General features: G+C 42.9%; 2 protein-coding genes and 1 long non-coding RNA gene across 5 annotated transcripts; 1 reads left to right on the top strand and 2 right to left on the bottom strand.

Moving 5' to 3' along the window:
• Positions 1–188: 188 nt before the first annotated feature.
• Positions 189–3,701, bottom strand: LOC118598217 (uncharacterized protein K02A2.6-like). Its single transcript, XM_036210703.1, has 2 exons — positions 2,389–3,701; positions 189–461 (listed from the first exon to the last, which is right to left on the bottom strand). The coding sequence occupies exon 1, from the start codon at positions 3,684–3,686 to the stop codon at positions 2,445–2,447; it is 1,242 nt and encodes a 413-aa protein (XP_036066596.1). The 5' UTR covers positions 3,687–3,701; the 3' UTR covers positions 189–461; positions 2,389–2,444.
• A 238-nt stretch (positions 3,702–3,939) lies between these two features.
• Positions 3,940–5,173, bottom strand: LOC112138399 (the record flags this gene model as incomplete). Its single annotated transcript, XM_024260957.1, is given in 1 exon segment — positions 3,940–5,173. A coding segment is annotated over 1 exon segment (1,197 nt), but the record flags the coding sequence as incomplete, so codon positions are not given.
• A 3,580-nt stretch (positions 5,174–8,753) lies between these two features.
• On the top strand, positions 8,754–11,565 carry LOC112138395. 3 transcript variants are annotated; one of them, XR_002917770.2, is made up of 5 exons: positions 8,754–9,986; positions 10,559–10,740; positions 10,879–10,999; positions 11,102–11,142; positions 11,220–11,565. It is a non-coding gene; the product is annotated as an uncharacterized LOC112138395 (long non-coding RNA). The 3 variants fall into 3 exon arrangements; XR_004947334.1 differs by lacking the exon at positions 11,220–11,565 and having other exon boundaries at positions 9,876–9,986; positions 10,559–10,613; positions 10,691–10,740; positions 11,102–11,143; XR_004947333.1 differs by lacking the exon at positions 11,220–11,565 and having other exon boundaries at positions 11,102–11,143.
• Positions 11,566–12,101: the final 536 nt, after the last annotated feature.

The following is a 12,101-nucleotide window of genomic DNA, read 5'->3' as shown; positions in this document are numbered from 1 at the left end:
CTTCCAAACGATATTCGCAGTCTCGCATTCTTCTGAATCTGCAACCAGGTCAGTGCCACAACGAACGACCAAGTCACGTTGTCGCAGACTCCCTCCTTTGACATCTCTGCAGTTCCGAACCTACAGAGGGAGCCCCCTTTCCTTACCCTCCTTGCTTATATGGCAATGACAAGCGCTCCTACAGCTGCGGAAACCAGCTGTTCCCCAAAGAACAAAAAGAAAAAGAAAAAAATAATTCCACCGCTCTCCACAGGAAATGAAAGATACTTCCAACAGCTCCAGAGGTCTTTCAGCTTCTGTCGCAACTCCCACGTTGGGGTCACACACTCACGTCACTCCAGTGATTTCCTCCATGAGTATACTCAGGACACAGGCTCTCGATGTGCATCTGGACCATCTGGAACTCAGCCATCCTGTTCACCGTCATCTTTTGGACCCTCGTGTCCAGGAGCTTGAGGCATAGGCTCTTTGTGATCGGTACACAGCAGCAGACCAGCAGGACCAGGCTAATAAGGACCATGACTGCCCCTACCGCTGCCTTTACCAGCACCTCCTTCCACTTTCCCCAAGAACCCAGCCAACTCCATACTTCATTCTGACCTGCATTTTCAGCTAGTTCAGTCTGCAATCCACTGAGTTTCTCCATCACTGTCGTGAACGTTCCTTCTACAGCTGTATTATTGGGGATGTAGGAACAACAATATTCTCCAAACATGTGACAAACTCCACCCTTTTCAGCCAGCATCCAATCTAGTATTTGTCTATTCTGCCACGCCATACGACTAGTTTCATGCAGTTGTTCTCCTATGGCTTTCAACGCCTCACTGGTAATATTAATCATTCGCTGTTGGTTAAAGTAAACATAGTTTATCAACTCAGCATTTTTAATGATGGAAATTATGGGCACGAGCGCCTCAAACCCTGCAATAATTTCGCTTCTAGCCTTGAACTCTTCTGGGATACCTCGCGGTTGTCCGATTATGTCCAACTTCACTACCTTATCTTCTAAAAAATGCCTTTTTACTCTTAAAGAGGTTCTAGTATTATTTGAGTTAGCTTCCTGTGCTATACCTGGATAAACCATTAATATAGGGACTTTCATTCGTACTAAAGCGCACAAACCTATCCACCCATATGGTAAAGTGTTCCTTAGCTCATTATTGCCACACATCCAAAAACTATCTGCCACTGCCAGTGACTGTTCTGCTAGAAACTGCAAAAAAGGTATTGTCATTGTGATATTTTGACAAGTTTGGTCTAGGGGCTCTGGATTTTCATACCAGATTGGTTTTGTAATAAATATTGGTGTCATATTTGCATGCGGGAACCAGGAAGCTACCCAAGTTATTTTGCAATTTACACTAGTGTTTCCCACATTACTGCTGTTATTAAGGGTTAAAAATCCTCCACTGGCAAAACATTCGTACTCTACGAGTTCGTCTACGGTATAAGTGGCGGGAGGTTTATCCTGTGATGTACGAATATTAAAATCAGCACACACTTTAGTAAAGTGTTTCCTGCTTAGATAGTTTAGATTATCCTGATATCCATGCACTAATCTGCACTGAATTGCACACATAGGGAGTTTGAAAAGTGACATTACCCGCGTTGGTGGGACAAATCGACCTTCTCTACATTCCTGCTGCTGCATTCTTGCACAATCTTCAAACGTGTGTTTCTCTGGCACAACTACAGGGACTGAACCTGGTGTTGCAGAACAGAGGACGCACTCTTTTGATGTTAAATCTTTAGCTGTAAACCACGCCCACTTGTACCAACTATTGTGATTAGCTTTTAACCAGAGTTTCTCTTGTACTTTCCCAAAACTCCTCACGTGTAGCCCTGTCTTATTCTGATCATACTGCTCACTCTCACCCCCCTGTTGACCATCTGACCCGTCAGAAAGGTCAACATAACCTGTGAAATTTAGATCAACCACCACTCGTTTATCTTGAACACTTACATTCTGGCTATCCTCCTCTGGGGGTACCCTTGTACTTAACAGAAGGGGCTTTGGGGTGCTTGCATTCTGATGACCACCTCTAGCTGCAGTACTCTGAGTTCCGTTCATACTTGGAGTCACTGTAGCTTCTCTAGAGCGTCTACGGCTTGTTGGTCGTTGAACCTGATCACCATAATAATATGTATAAACTATCATGGGTGCTGTTGTGGTCAGCTCATGAGCTATAGTTGGCTTTGTCAACACTATGTTTGCTGGCGTGAGAGGTGGCGTGGCCACTGTCTCTGTTTTACCTAGGAGACTACTAACCTTCGTTATACATCCCTTCGAAAGTCCTGGAGATCTGGCCGTATCCTGGGAACTTCTGTTAAGATTGACATCATCTGCCATGCTCAGCACAGAGTCATTGGACAACGCTGTCACATCACCTGCTCTAAGAAGGTCTGCTTCATAGTTGTTCATGTGCCGATCATCTGGACGTGTTTCATTCTCTCCTCTCGGTGGCAGGCACTCGTGATCCATACCCGCCTCCTGCCGGTTCAGATTCACCTTTGACTGTGGCTTTTTTTGTGGCTTCAATGTCTCTGACAGGCTTGCACTCTGCAGGTTTCCTGTCAGTAGCCAGAGCAGAACAAGTCTCATTAGTAGCTGGAGTGTGTGACCCATCGAACCGCTCTCTTGGAAGCCCCAACGGCACTTTACTCTCCTCATCTGGGCAGGTGGCCCTGGTGCAGTGGTTGAGATGATACCACGTGGTGCTGCCCTCGACCTGGACTGCAGTCGGCGTCGCTCGAACCACCACGTAAGGCCCTTCTCGTCTCGGCTCGTGCCACTTTCTCCGGAACACCTTTATGTAGACCCGGTCACCTGGCTTCACCAGCCTCTCCAACTCCACCTGTAGCTGAGACTCCTTACGCTTTTCCTGTAAATATATAGACTTATGGATAGCAGTAAGTTGTCTCACATACTCAGTTAATTCACCTTGCAACTGCTCCAATGTGGGGCCTTTATACGGCTCCCTGAATTGTGGGGTCGGCATTGGTCGGCCAGTAAGCATTTCATGCGGCGATAAGTGAGTAGCACTATGAGTTTGCATGGGGTAACTCAGCAAAGCAAGCGGCATTGCGTCGACCCAGTTTAGTTTTGCACTAGCACAGATTTTACCAATGCGTGTTTTGAGGGTCCCATTGACTCTTTCAACAGGACCTTGGCTTTGTGGATGATACACAGCTCCCAGATGTTGCTTGATTCGCAGCTGTTGTAAGATCCCCCGTGCTACTTTTTGAACAAATGCTGCACCATTGTCAGATGAGATTTTTGATGGGAAGCCAAACCGTGGTATTACCCCTCTGATCAAAAACTTCACCACAGTTTCTGCCCCCAGATCCTTGGAAGGGACGGCCTCTACCCACCTGCTGTAGGCATCGATGATGACCGCCATGTAGCGTTTTCCCTGCACTGTTTTGAGCATATCAACATAGTCTATGATTAAGTGTTTGAATGGACCTTCCGGCACTGGAATGTGTCCAGCCGGGGTTTGAATACCTTTCCTCACATTTCGCACTGCACAGATTTCACATTGACTTAGGATCTCATCCACCATTGCTTGCAAGTAAGGTGACCAATAGCCTTGGTTCCTTATGCGTTTAATCACTTCTTTTCGGGCACAGTGGTCAGGGTTATCTGCCTCAGACACCAGGACCGTCAGAAGAGTCACAGGAGCCATCAACAAGCCCTCATGTGATCTCCACAACCCTTTCTTGTCTGCCGAGGCACCCCTTTTTTCCCCACAGTGTTCGTTCACTCAGACTTGCATTTTGTTGCATCAAAATTATGTCTTCTGGCATAGCCAATGTGTTTATCACGATCACGGGTGATAGTATTGCAACTTCACTCCGGGATGCTTCCTTAGCAGCAATGTCTGCTGCATTGTTCCCTTTTGTCACACCGTCATCCCCCTTCCTGTGCGCTTGGCACTTTGAAGGCTGCATCATAGCTCTGATTAAAGCGATTATTTGTTGTTCATGCTGAATTGGTGTTCCATCTGTTCTTCGAAATCCTCTCTGTTTCCACACGGCTCCAAAAAGATGACATACCCCATGCGCATAAGAACTGTCTGTGAACACGTTGGCAACTTTACCTTTCGCTAGTTCACTAGCTGCTGTCAAAGCCTTTAGTTCTGCTAGCTGAGCTGAACATGGCTGCACACAGTGTTCCGCCTTAACTGTTGCAAAGGCATCTTCTCTCGGTTCTACTACAGCATAGCCTGCATGATTTCCCAGATGATCTCTGTAACATGAGCCATCCACAAAGTACGTGACGTCAGCATTTACTAGCGGGACGGACTCAAGATCAGGCCTCAACCTGGAATATTTCATAGACTCAGCCACGCATTCATGAGGCTCCCCCTCAAATTCAAATGGAACAACATCTGCTGGGTTCACTGTAGTACAACGCTTGATTGTCACATCAGGATGCGTTAACAATGCTGCAAACTGCAAACATCTTGACTGATTCACCACAAACCTTCCCTGATCCACCAACTCTGTTACTTTGTGATGAGTGTAAATGGTCACTGGATACCCCATCGTTATTGATGAGGCTTTCTCGTAAGCATAGTACACTGCTGCCAAACCCTGATAACATGGAGGCCATCCCTGTACTACACTGTCAAGCTTTGAGCTATAGTAAGCAATGGGTTGCTTCCTCCTCCCACTGCACGTCTCCTGCATCAACACGGCTGTCGCATACATGTCACAGCGATTTGACACATATAGCAAAAAAGGTTTCTCATAATTTGGCGTTGCTAATGCAGGCGCTGTTTGCATTTCCTGTTTGATAGTTTCAAAAGCTATCGTGGCCTCTCTGGTCCACTGTAAGGGGGTTGACAAGGCTTGTGTCCCTGTTGACTTCATCAGTTCACGAAGCGGAGCTGTTTTAATGGCATAATCTTCAATCCATTCTGAATTAAAGCCTGTCATTCCCAAAAACGTCATCATTTGACCAACTGTTCGGGGTCGTGGAGCCTTACTGACTCCCTCCAACTGAGAAGGGGTCACTGCTATGGCTCCATGTGAGATTAATCTTCCCAAATACTCCACTTGTGTTTGGCAGTACTGCATTTTGGCTTGAGACACTTTATGTCCCCCCTCTGACAGTCTTTTCAACAGTGTCATAGAGTCTTTATGACACTCCTCAATTGTGTCTGAACAAATCAGTAAGTCATCAACGTACTGTAGCAAGGTACTGCTAATGCGTAGCCCTTCTAGGTCTCTCCTCAGAATCTGATTGAACACATGTGGGCTGTGTTTAAACCCTTGTGGAAGTCTAGTGTAACTGTACTTCTTTTTCCTGTATGTGAACGCAAACAGGTACTGAGACTCCTCACGGTCCCTGGATCACGTGATCCGCGTAAACTTGCCCTGACCTCCTCGGAAGCATCAGAGCTGCAGCCCTGAAGACCTGACAGTATGATAAGAAGTGGCCAAGGACCGCTGAGTAGGTTATGCAGCGGTATTCGTTGTTCAATGTGCAAATTGTTTGGTATATTCTTGGAAAATGACAGACAGTGAAGTGGACATGCTGTGTGTGTTTTGCGACCGCGCGTATGTGCAGCTTCGGCGCCGGAACTTTCTGCCAGAGCTGCTGTTCAGCCTGTGCGCGAGGCTGCAGGGTACTCTCCTATTTAGAACGAGCGTAACTAAATCGGTGGATAGTATACATGTGAGCACATCTACTTGTATTATAGTCCAGAATTTTTTCTTTAATCTGCTTTTGGATTTTTTAAAATCCAACCTAGGACATTTTTCGGCCAAAAATTGCAGTTCACAAAACCGTCAGCTTTAAAAAAAGAGTTAGTTGTCGTCTAATTTCTCCACTAGTCCATTAATATTGATTTATTCTACATCTCCTGTAATTTTCATGAGAAAAAAACAATTAGCAGATACTGTTTTTTAATTCGCAAGCCTTCGTGTCGAAGAATTGAATGCTGGAACGGGAGGTCACGTGACCAAATCTAGCAAGCTGATTGGCTGCAAGCAATGTGTACAGGCATACAGGAGCAGATTTCTGTATGAATAGGTGTGTTTGAGATCCCCCGGCGCTGCGCAGATCACCTAGATTGCGGTGCATGTTGGCTAGTTTCTTGCACTGACGTAAAATGTGCGCCGTCATGAAGGTTTCAAGGTGCCTTCCTAAGCCAGCGCAGCCAGAAAATAGGCACTGTGCTGGGTGCATGCCGCCGTGATGACTACAGAACAATGCATTGTGGGAAACTGAGTCCACACAGTTCTTGTAGTTCGGTGTGAAATAACTGGCACTAAATGAAGGACATCGGTGTATTTTTTTACTTTTTCTGGAAGGTAGTGAATCACTGATGAAAAAATAAACAAGATTTCAAATAATCTGTGGTTATATTTGTTATTGTTGTCTCTAAAACGTAACTTTAATTTTATTTATTTATTTGGGACAGTGCATGATTCCCGCAGCTATTTTATTAACTGTTTTACTCTAAAAGATATTAAAAAAGAATATAAAAGACACAACAGCACAAATCATACTAGGAGGAGTGGCATATTAACTTTCAGACAATCTTAAGGACAACCCCCAACTCCTGGATCTTCATCTCAGGCGCCTTTCCCCGCCCCCTCCAGCAGCAGCTTAGTCTCGCCGAGACTAGGGGTGCCTGGGGATCTCAAACATGCCTACTATTTGATAATATTGACATTAATATTGATTTAATACTAAATTTGTGACTTAATTCTTGTAGTTCGCTTGATTCACTTTCCAACGATACCCTCCTTTCGTGGATTGGACAAGAAATGAGAAAGTTACGACAATTTAAAGACTCTAATCTTTGTTTCTGGTCACAAAAATATCACTGTTTTGCTGTTTATTTAGGAATACAATTATACCCTACTTTTGATCACCTAACGTGCCATAACTTTCTTATTTGTTAAACTATCTTAATGATTTTTATACCGTTGGAATGATCTCTTTCAGCCCGTTCCAGTGATATAAATATCAGAGCAATCAACCTAATTTGAAAATTTTTGTCACATATCTACACCATGATAGGCTAGTTGGGCTGCGTGTGCCGTCCACATAGGCAGGTGGGGGAGGGAACACCCTGCAAACCGATGCTAAAAAAAAAAATAAAACATCGCTCAAAGTGTAGAGCATTTAGTTTAACGTTATATAGGCCCCTCTAAAAATTTGGATGATTTGGTTGATTTAAGGGCAGTTAACGTTTGCTCTGGTTACTGTTGTAATGTCCCTTCATCCGATATTTTAAAGTGAATTTTTAGATTAGTAATCTAGCGTTATTTGGTTACAGTGTTGGTTAATTTTGAATCGTAGTTTGTCTCCTTGAAGCTAGCAATCTGTGTTTTGTAAATATGGGCTGTATAAAAAAATGAATATGTACAAATGCAAAGACGCATTATTTCATATAATTTTTTTATTATTTTTACTAATGAATAATAATTAAAGGCAGATCATGAATCAGCACCATATATTGTAAGGTGAGTTGTGCGGTGCTTCAAATTTTTGTTCCATGTGCCCTTTTTTTACTTTGAGCACCTGCCCCTCCAAATGTCTCTGCACGGCCCTGTCTAAAAGTGTTGCTAAAAACTCATCCATACATTTGTTACATCTAGACTGGATTACTGTAACTCTTTACTAATAGAATACCTGAAAAGTTCTTTAAAAAGTTTTCAGCTTGTCCAGAATGCAGCAGCAAGATTGTTAGCAGGAACTAGTAGAAGAGAACACATCACTCCTGTGTTAATCTCTCTCCACTGGCTACCAGTTGAATCCAGGATCAAGTTCTAAATCTTTCTGTTAACCTATAAGGCTCTGAATGGTGTGGCCCCATCCTATATTAAAGATGTCATAGTTCCTTTCCAACCAATCAGAACACTTTGTTCACAAAATGCTGGACCGCGTGCAGTTCCTAGAATTTCTAAAAGTACAGTTGGAGGTAGAAAGCCCCTGTTCTACGCTCCCAGCTCATGTCAGAGAGGCCAGCACAGTTTCTACCTTCAAAACTAGCCTTCAAACATTCCTCTTTGGACAGGCGTCCTGCCAGGCTGGGTAGTAATCAGAAATATTCCCTTTCCTGTGGTCCTTGTGAGGCTAAATTAATATTGATACGCTTAAATGTACATTTTCTATCATGGTTATAATCCACATCAGCTCTGGGGTTCTGTTCTCTATTCTCATTTACTTCTCCTATCTTCTATTCTTTATTATTTATTGTATTTAGTTCTCCATGCTTTTGTTGGTACAGTTCGATTCACATGTTGTTCCTCTTTCCCACTCTCCTCTGGGGAGCGGGAGAGATTTCAGATCCCAGTTGGATAGAAAAAGCTCCCACTCATGGCCGTGGACCACGCCCCCGACACCATCCCACATCTCTGAGTGAGAGTGATTCCTCATGGGTCGTCTGTCCTACTGCTCCTGGTCGTGGACTGCACTTCTGCTTTGTCTTGACTATGATCTTAATCACCACTCGTCCCTCAGTTCTATCTAAATGAACTCCATTTAAATTTGTATTTGTAGAAGCTAATTTTTCTTTAATATTGCCTGTCCGTCCTGGGATAGGATGTGGGCATCCCTAAGGTTTCTTCTTTTTTCCTGACTCAGGTTTTTTTTTTTAGGAGTTTTTCCTTACCAGGACAGAGGGTCTAAGGGCATGGATAACCAGTTTATTCAGTCTGTTTAGTATTTTGCTATTTTTTCATATTTTATGACTCATTTTCTGCATCTGTAAAATTACCGGCATGAAGCCCAATGAGGCAAACTTTTTTTGTGATTTTGGGCTATATAAATAAAACTGAATTGAATTCACATACTGCTGTCAAACACTGGCGTCAACCAGGAGCAATGTGGGGTTCAGTTGTAACAGTTCACTAGGATCACTAGCAAGTTACTAAAAAAATAAACACACAAAAGGGTTAAGCACAAAAGAATTTCTTAATGTGGAGAAATTTAGGTGAAATATAGGTGAAACCTCAACTCAAAATCTCAGGCTAAGCAGTTGCATAATCCATACATTCAATGATGTTCATTAAATAATCAGCACAAAAAACAAAGAAACATTTTAGTCCCGCTCAGTCTCAGTTCAGTCCAAAATGAGTTCAATTCCGCTCCGGATCTTCAGAAGAAATATCCCCCCCCAAAAAAACAAATGGGTCCTCAAAAAATGAATGTCCCTAAAGCGATCGCTAAGTTTTCTGGTATACCAGTAATAAAAAAAAAAAGGTTGGATCTCACCAGCGTTGTATCCGAGGACTTGACGCGGCCTCGCGCAGCAAACCCTCCTGCGCGGAGATCACAACGCATGCTGGATGCTGCGGGTCCCGGTGATGCTTCCTCGATAATCCTTTTCCGAACTGGCCACGGTGGATTACTTCCTTCGGCGATCCAAGCGCTCCGCGTCTGGAAACGAGGCTCTCAAACAAATACACCTGTGGAGCTGTCAGTCGCGCCCAGAGAGTGCGGAAGGGCAGATCCTCGCGCCACGCCCCTCTACCTGGGTTTATGAGGAAGTCAGCTGGGCTCCAGCTGTGCCATCTTCCCCTCCTTATATAGTCTTTTACGGAAAGTCCTTCAATTATCTGATTTCATTTTGTTTTGTTTTACTGAATAATTTAAAACAGGCAACCAACATCTTTTACAGCAAGAATACAAAGTTGTTATACAAAACATATATTCCCCACTTTAATTTTGAATTTTTCTCAGGCGTTTTGTTAAACATCAGTGTAATGTGACGACGTCACAGAGTGTCTTGCTCAAAGACACTTTGGCACGTGGCCTGGCAGGATAGGAACCATACCCAATTACCCCTGGCTGCAGCCTGCAGACCGGGGCGTGCCTCAACGTGGGCGGAGTTAAGCCTTTAATGGGCGGAGTTAAACTTTAACGTTGAGGCGCGCCCACTGTTTCTGATTCTTCTTCGTCACCGGAATTGTCGTCTTCTTCTTTGCATCTTACAAGTTTCCACATCGATTTTTGCAAAATGGAGGTACGTATCAATGAAGCAGATGAGGATGTTGTTTGTTTTTTCAAATGTATCGCACTTTTTGCCTTTAGGTTTATCGATCAGAATAAACCCCAGACACCAGTTTCTGATGGACTGAACGTCCGATCCAGGTAAGCTGGGCGGTAACTCACGAGGAACCGGGCTGGAGACTCTTGGAGTAGATAGATAGTGTTTTTACTCCTTGAGTTTCTAATTGTCATGTCCTTATGTAGTATTTCTGTCACTGTGTATTGATCCCCCACCACAGACCTTTGTCAGGGAAACCTTTTTGGACTTTACTGCTATAATTTTCGGTCGTTTCTTTCATAAATATGGCATTTTTTGCACGTCCACATTTTATGGAAATTCTGTTTTAGTTCTTAAAAATTATTTGCAATGGTGGGCCACACTATTTTTGACTCTTTCTGATGAAAGCAGAGCCACAGATCCTGTTTGAATTGGGCAGTTCTGTTAGTCCATTCTGAATAATTACTGAAGTTCCTTTGTTAGTTTCAATTGTGTTTATGTATGAAACTGCTGCACTTTTATTTTCTTATGCTCTGTGTTTGTTCCAGACACTCTGCACACCTTCTCTCCTCCTGGAGGACACTTGTCAGAGATGATGTTCCGGTCTGATATGTCATTGTCTCAGCTGAAATTTTCCATTTGCTCTGTATCCTTTAATCAAAACATTTTTTCACCCCCAGACTTTGTCCTAGTGGTGATCTCCAACAACTGTGGGATATTTCTTAGAATGGTAAGACCATTGCTGTTCTAGTAGTTATTATTGTGAAGGTGGTGGTGTCAGTGACACAACTGGTACACATTTTATTGAAATGAATAGACTTCAATTAAAGTTTTTCACAGTGAATGTTTATTGTCATTGAATCACCAGGGTCTAAAGAAAACAGAATGCAAGCCAGAAAACGGCACCGGGAAGAGCAGTAACCACATGTGAGAGGAGGCCGTTTGGATCACAGTGCAAATATTGCAGGGAGACCAGCTACTATTTGAAGGTATATGGTATTGCATTTATTATAAAAGTTTAAGAGGTGGGATGTCCAAGATCTTTTTCAGTGCAATTTATCTATTTTAATTTGTATTCTGTTCTCTTGTAGGGGGAGATGACATGAAGACCAACAGTGGGACAGAGAAGATTGTATGTCGCCTTCTTACCTCACTGTTTGTGACATCTCCACTGTCTACTCTGAGAATTATCTTTTTTTTTCTATACAGAAGGAAAAAAAAACTCCTCCCTTATCCAAGAAATTGAAGAAGCAGCTTTACTGCATGACATCATAAGGGCAGCCAAATGCTCCAGAACACCAGCGTTTCCAGGAAGATGGTCCCTGCCTGATGTTATAGAGATGGAAGAGCGGAACACTGAAAGAACTCCAAAGCTGTGACTTCATGAGTGAAGGGAAGATAATCATGGAGCTGAGGGATCCTTTCATGTTCTCCTTTCAGTTGAAAAGTGACTGAAACATTTTTAGTGCAGAAATAATGGATGTAAGGAACTTAAAAGTGTATATGTGTTTTGAGGAGCAATAAACAGTTTTGGCTGTTTGTTTCTTGAAAAAAATGTCTTTTGTCTTTGTGCTGCATTGCCACAGTCATTTTAATCTCTGAGAGCCTTTCAAATGTGCCTGTGGGACCATGGTTAGATGTCTGGCATGGGGTAAGTGGTTATACATGCCACTTTTAACTGACCTGAGACAGTGTTAAGTGTGAACGGAGCTGAGCAGTTTGAAGGCCACATAAATGACTATGTACACAATTTCTCGGTGGAACCTGGGCGTAATATAAGATATACTTTATCTTGTGATATTATTTTACATATACAAGTAAAGCATTGATCAATAAATGACAGGGGCATTTGATCAGTTTAACTTTATTTCAATCAATTATTAAAACTAATTGTACAGTTAGTTTTTTTTAGTCTGCCTTTCTTGTTCCTGTAGCCATAAATAAGAGGGAGCATTTTTCTAAAAATAATAATAATAATAATAATAATAAAGTAAGAAAGTATAAATCCTGGGGCCCGTTTCAAGAAGCAGGTTTTGTTGGAACTCTGAGTTCGTGAACTCCAAATTCGGCAAAACTCTGAGTTTTCGGTTC

Source organism: Oryzias melastigma, unplaced genomic scaffold, assembly GCF_002922805.2.
Source record: "Oryzias melastigma strain HK-1 unplaced genomic scaffold, ASM292280v2 sc00160, whole genome shotgun sequence".
Lineage (NCBI taxonomy): Eukaryota > Metazoa > Chordata > Actinopteri > Beloniformes > Adrianichthyidae > Oryzias > Oryzias melastigma.
The sequence above is the reverse complement of the archived record's forward strand: the minus strand, read 5'-3'. Positions and strand labels throughout refer to the sequence as shown.

Excerpts from the sequence above, each read along its gene's own strand:
- LOC118598217 (XM_036210703.1), bottom strand. The coding sequence starts at position 3,686 with ATGGCTCCTGTGACTCTTCTGACGGTCCTGGTGTCTGAGGCAGATAAC.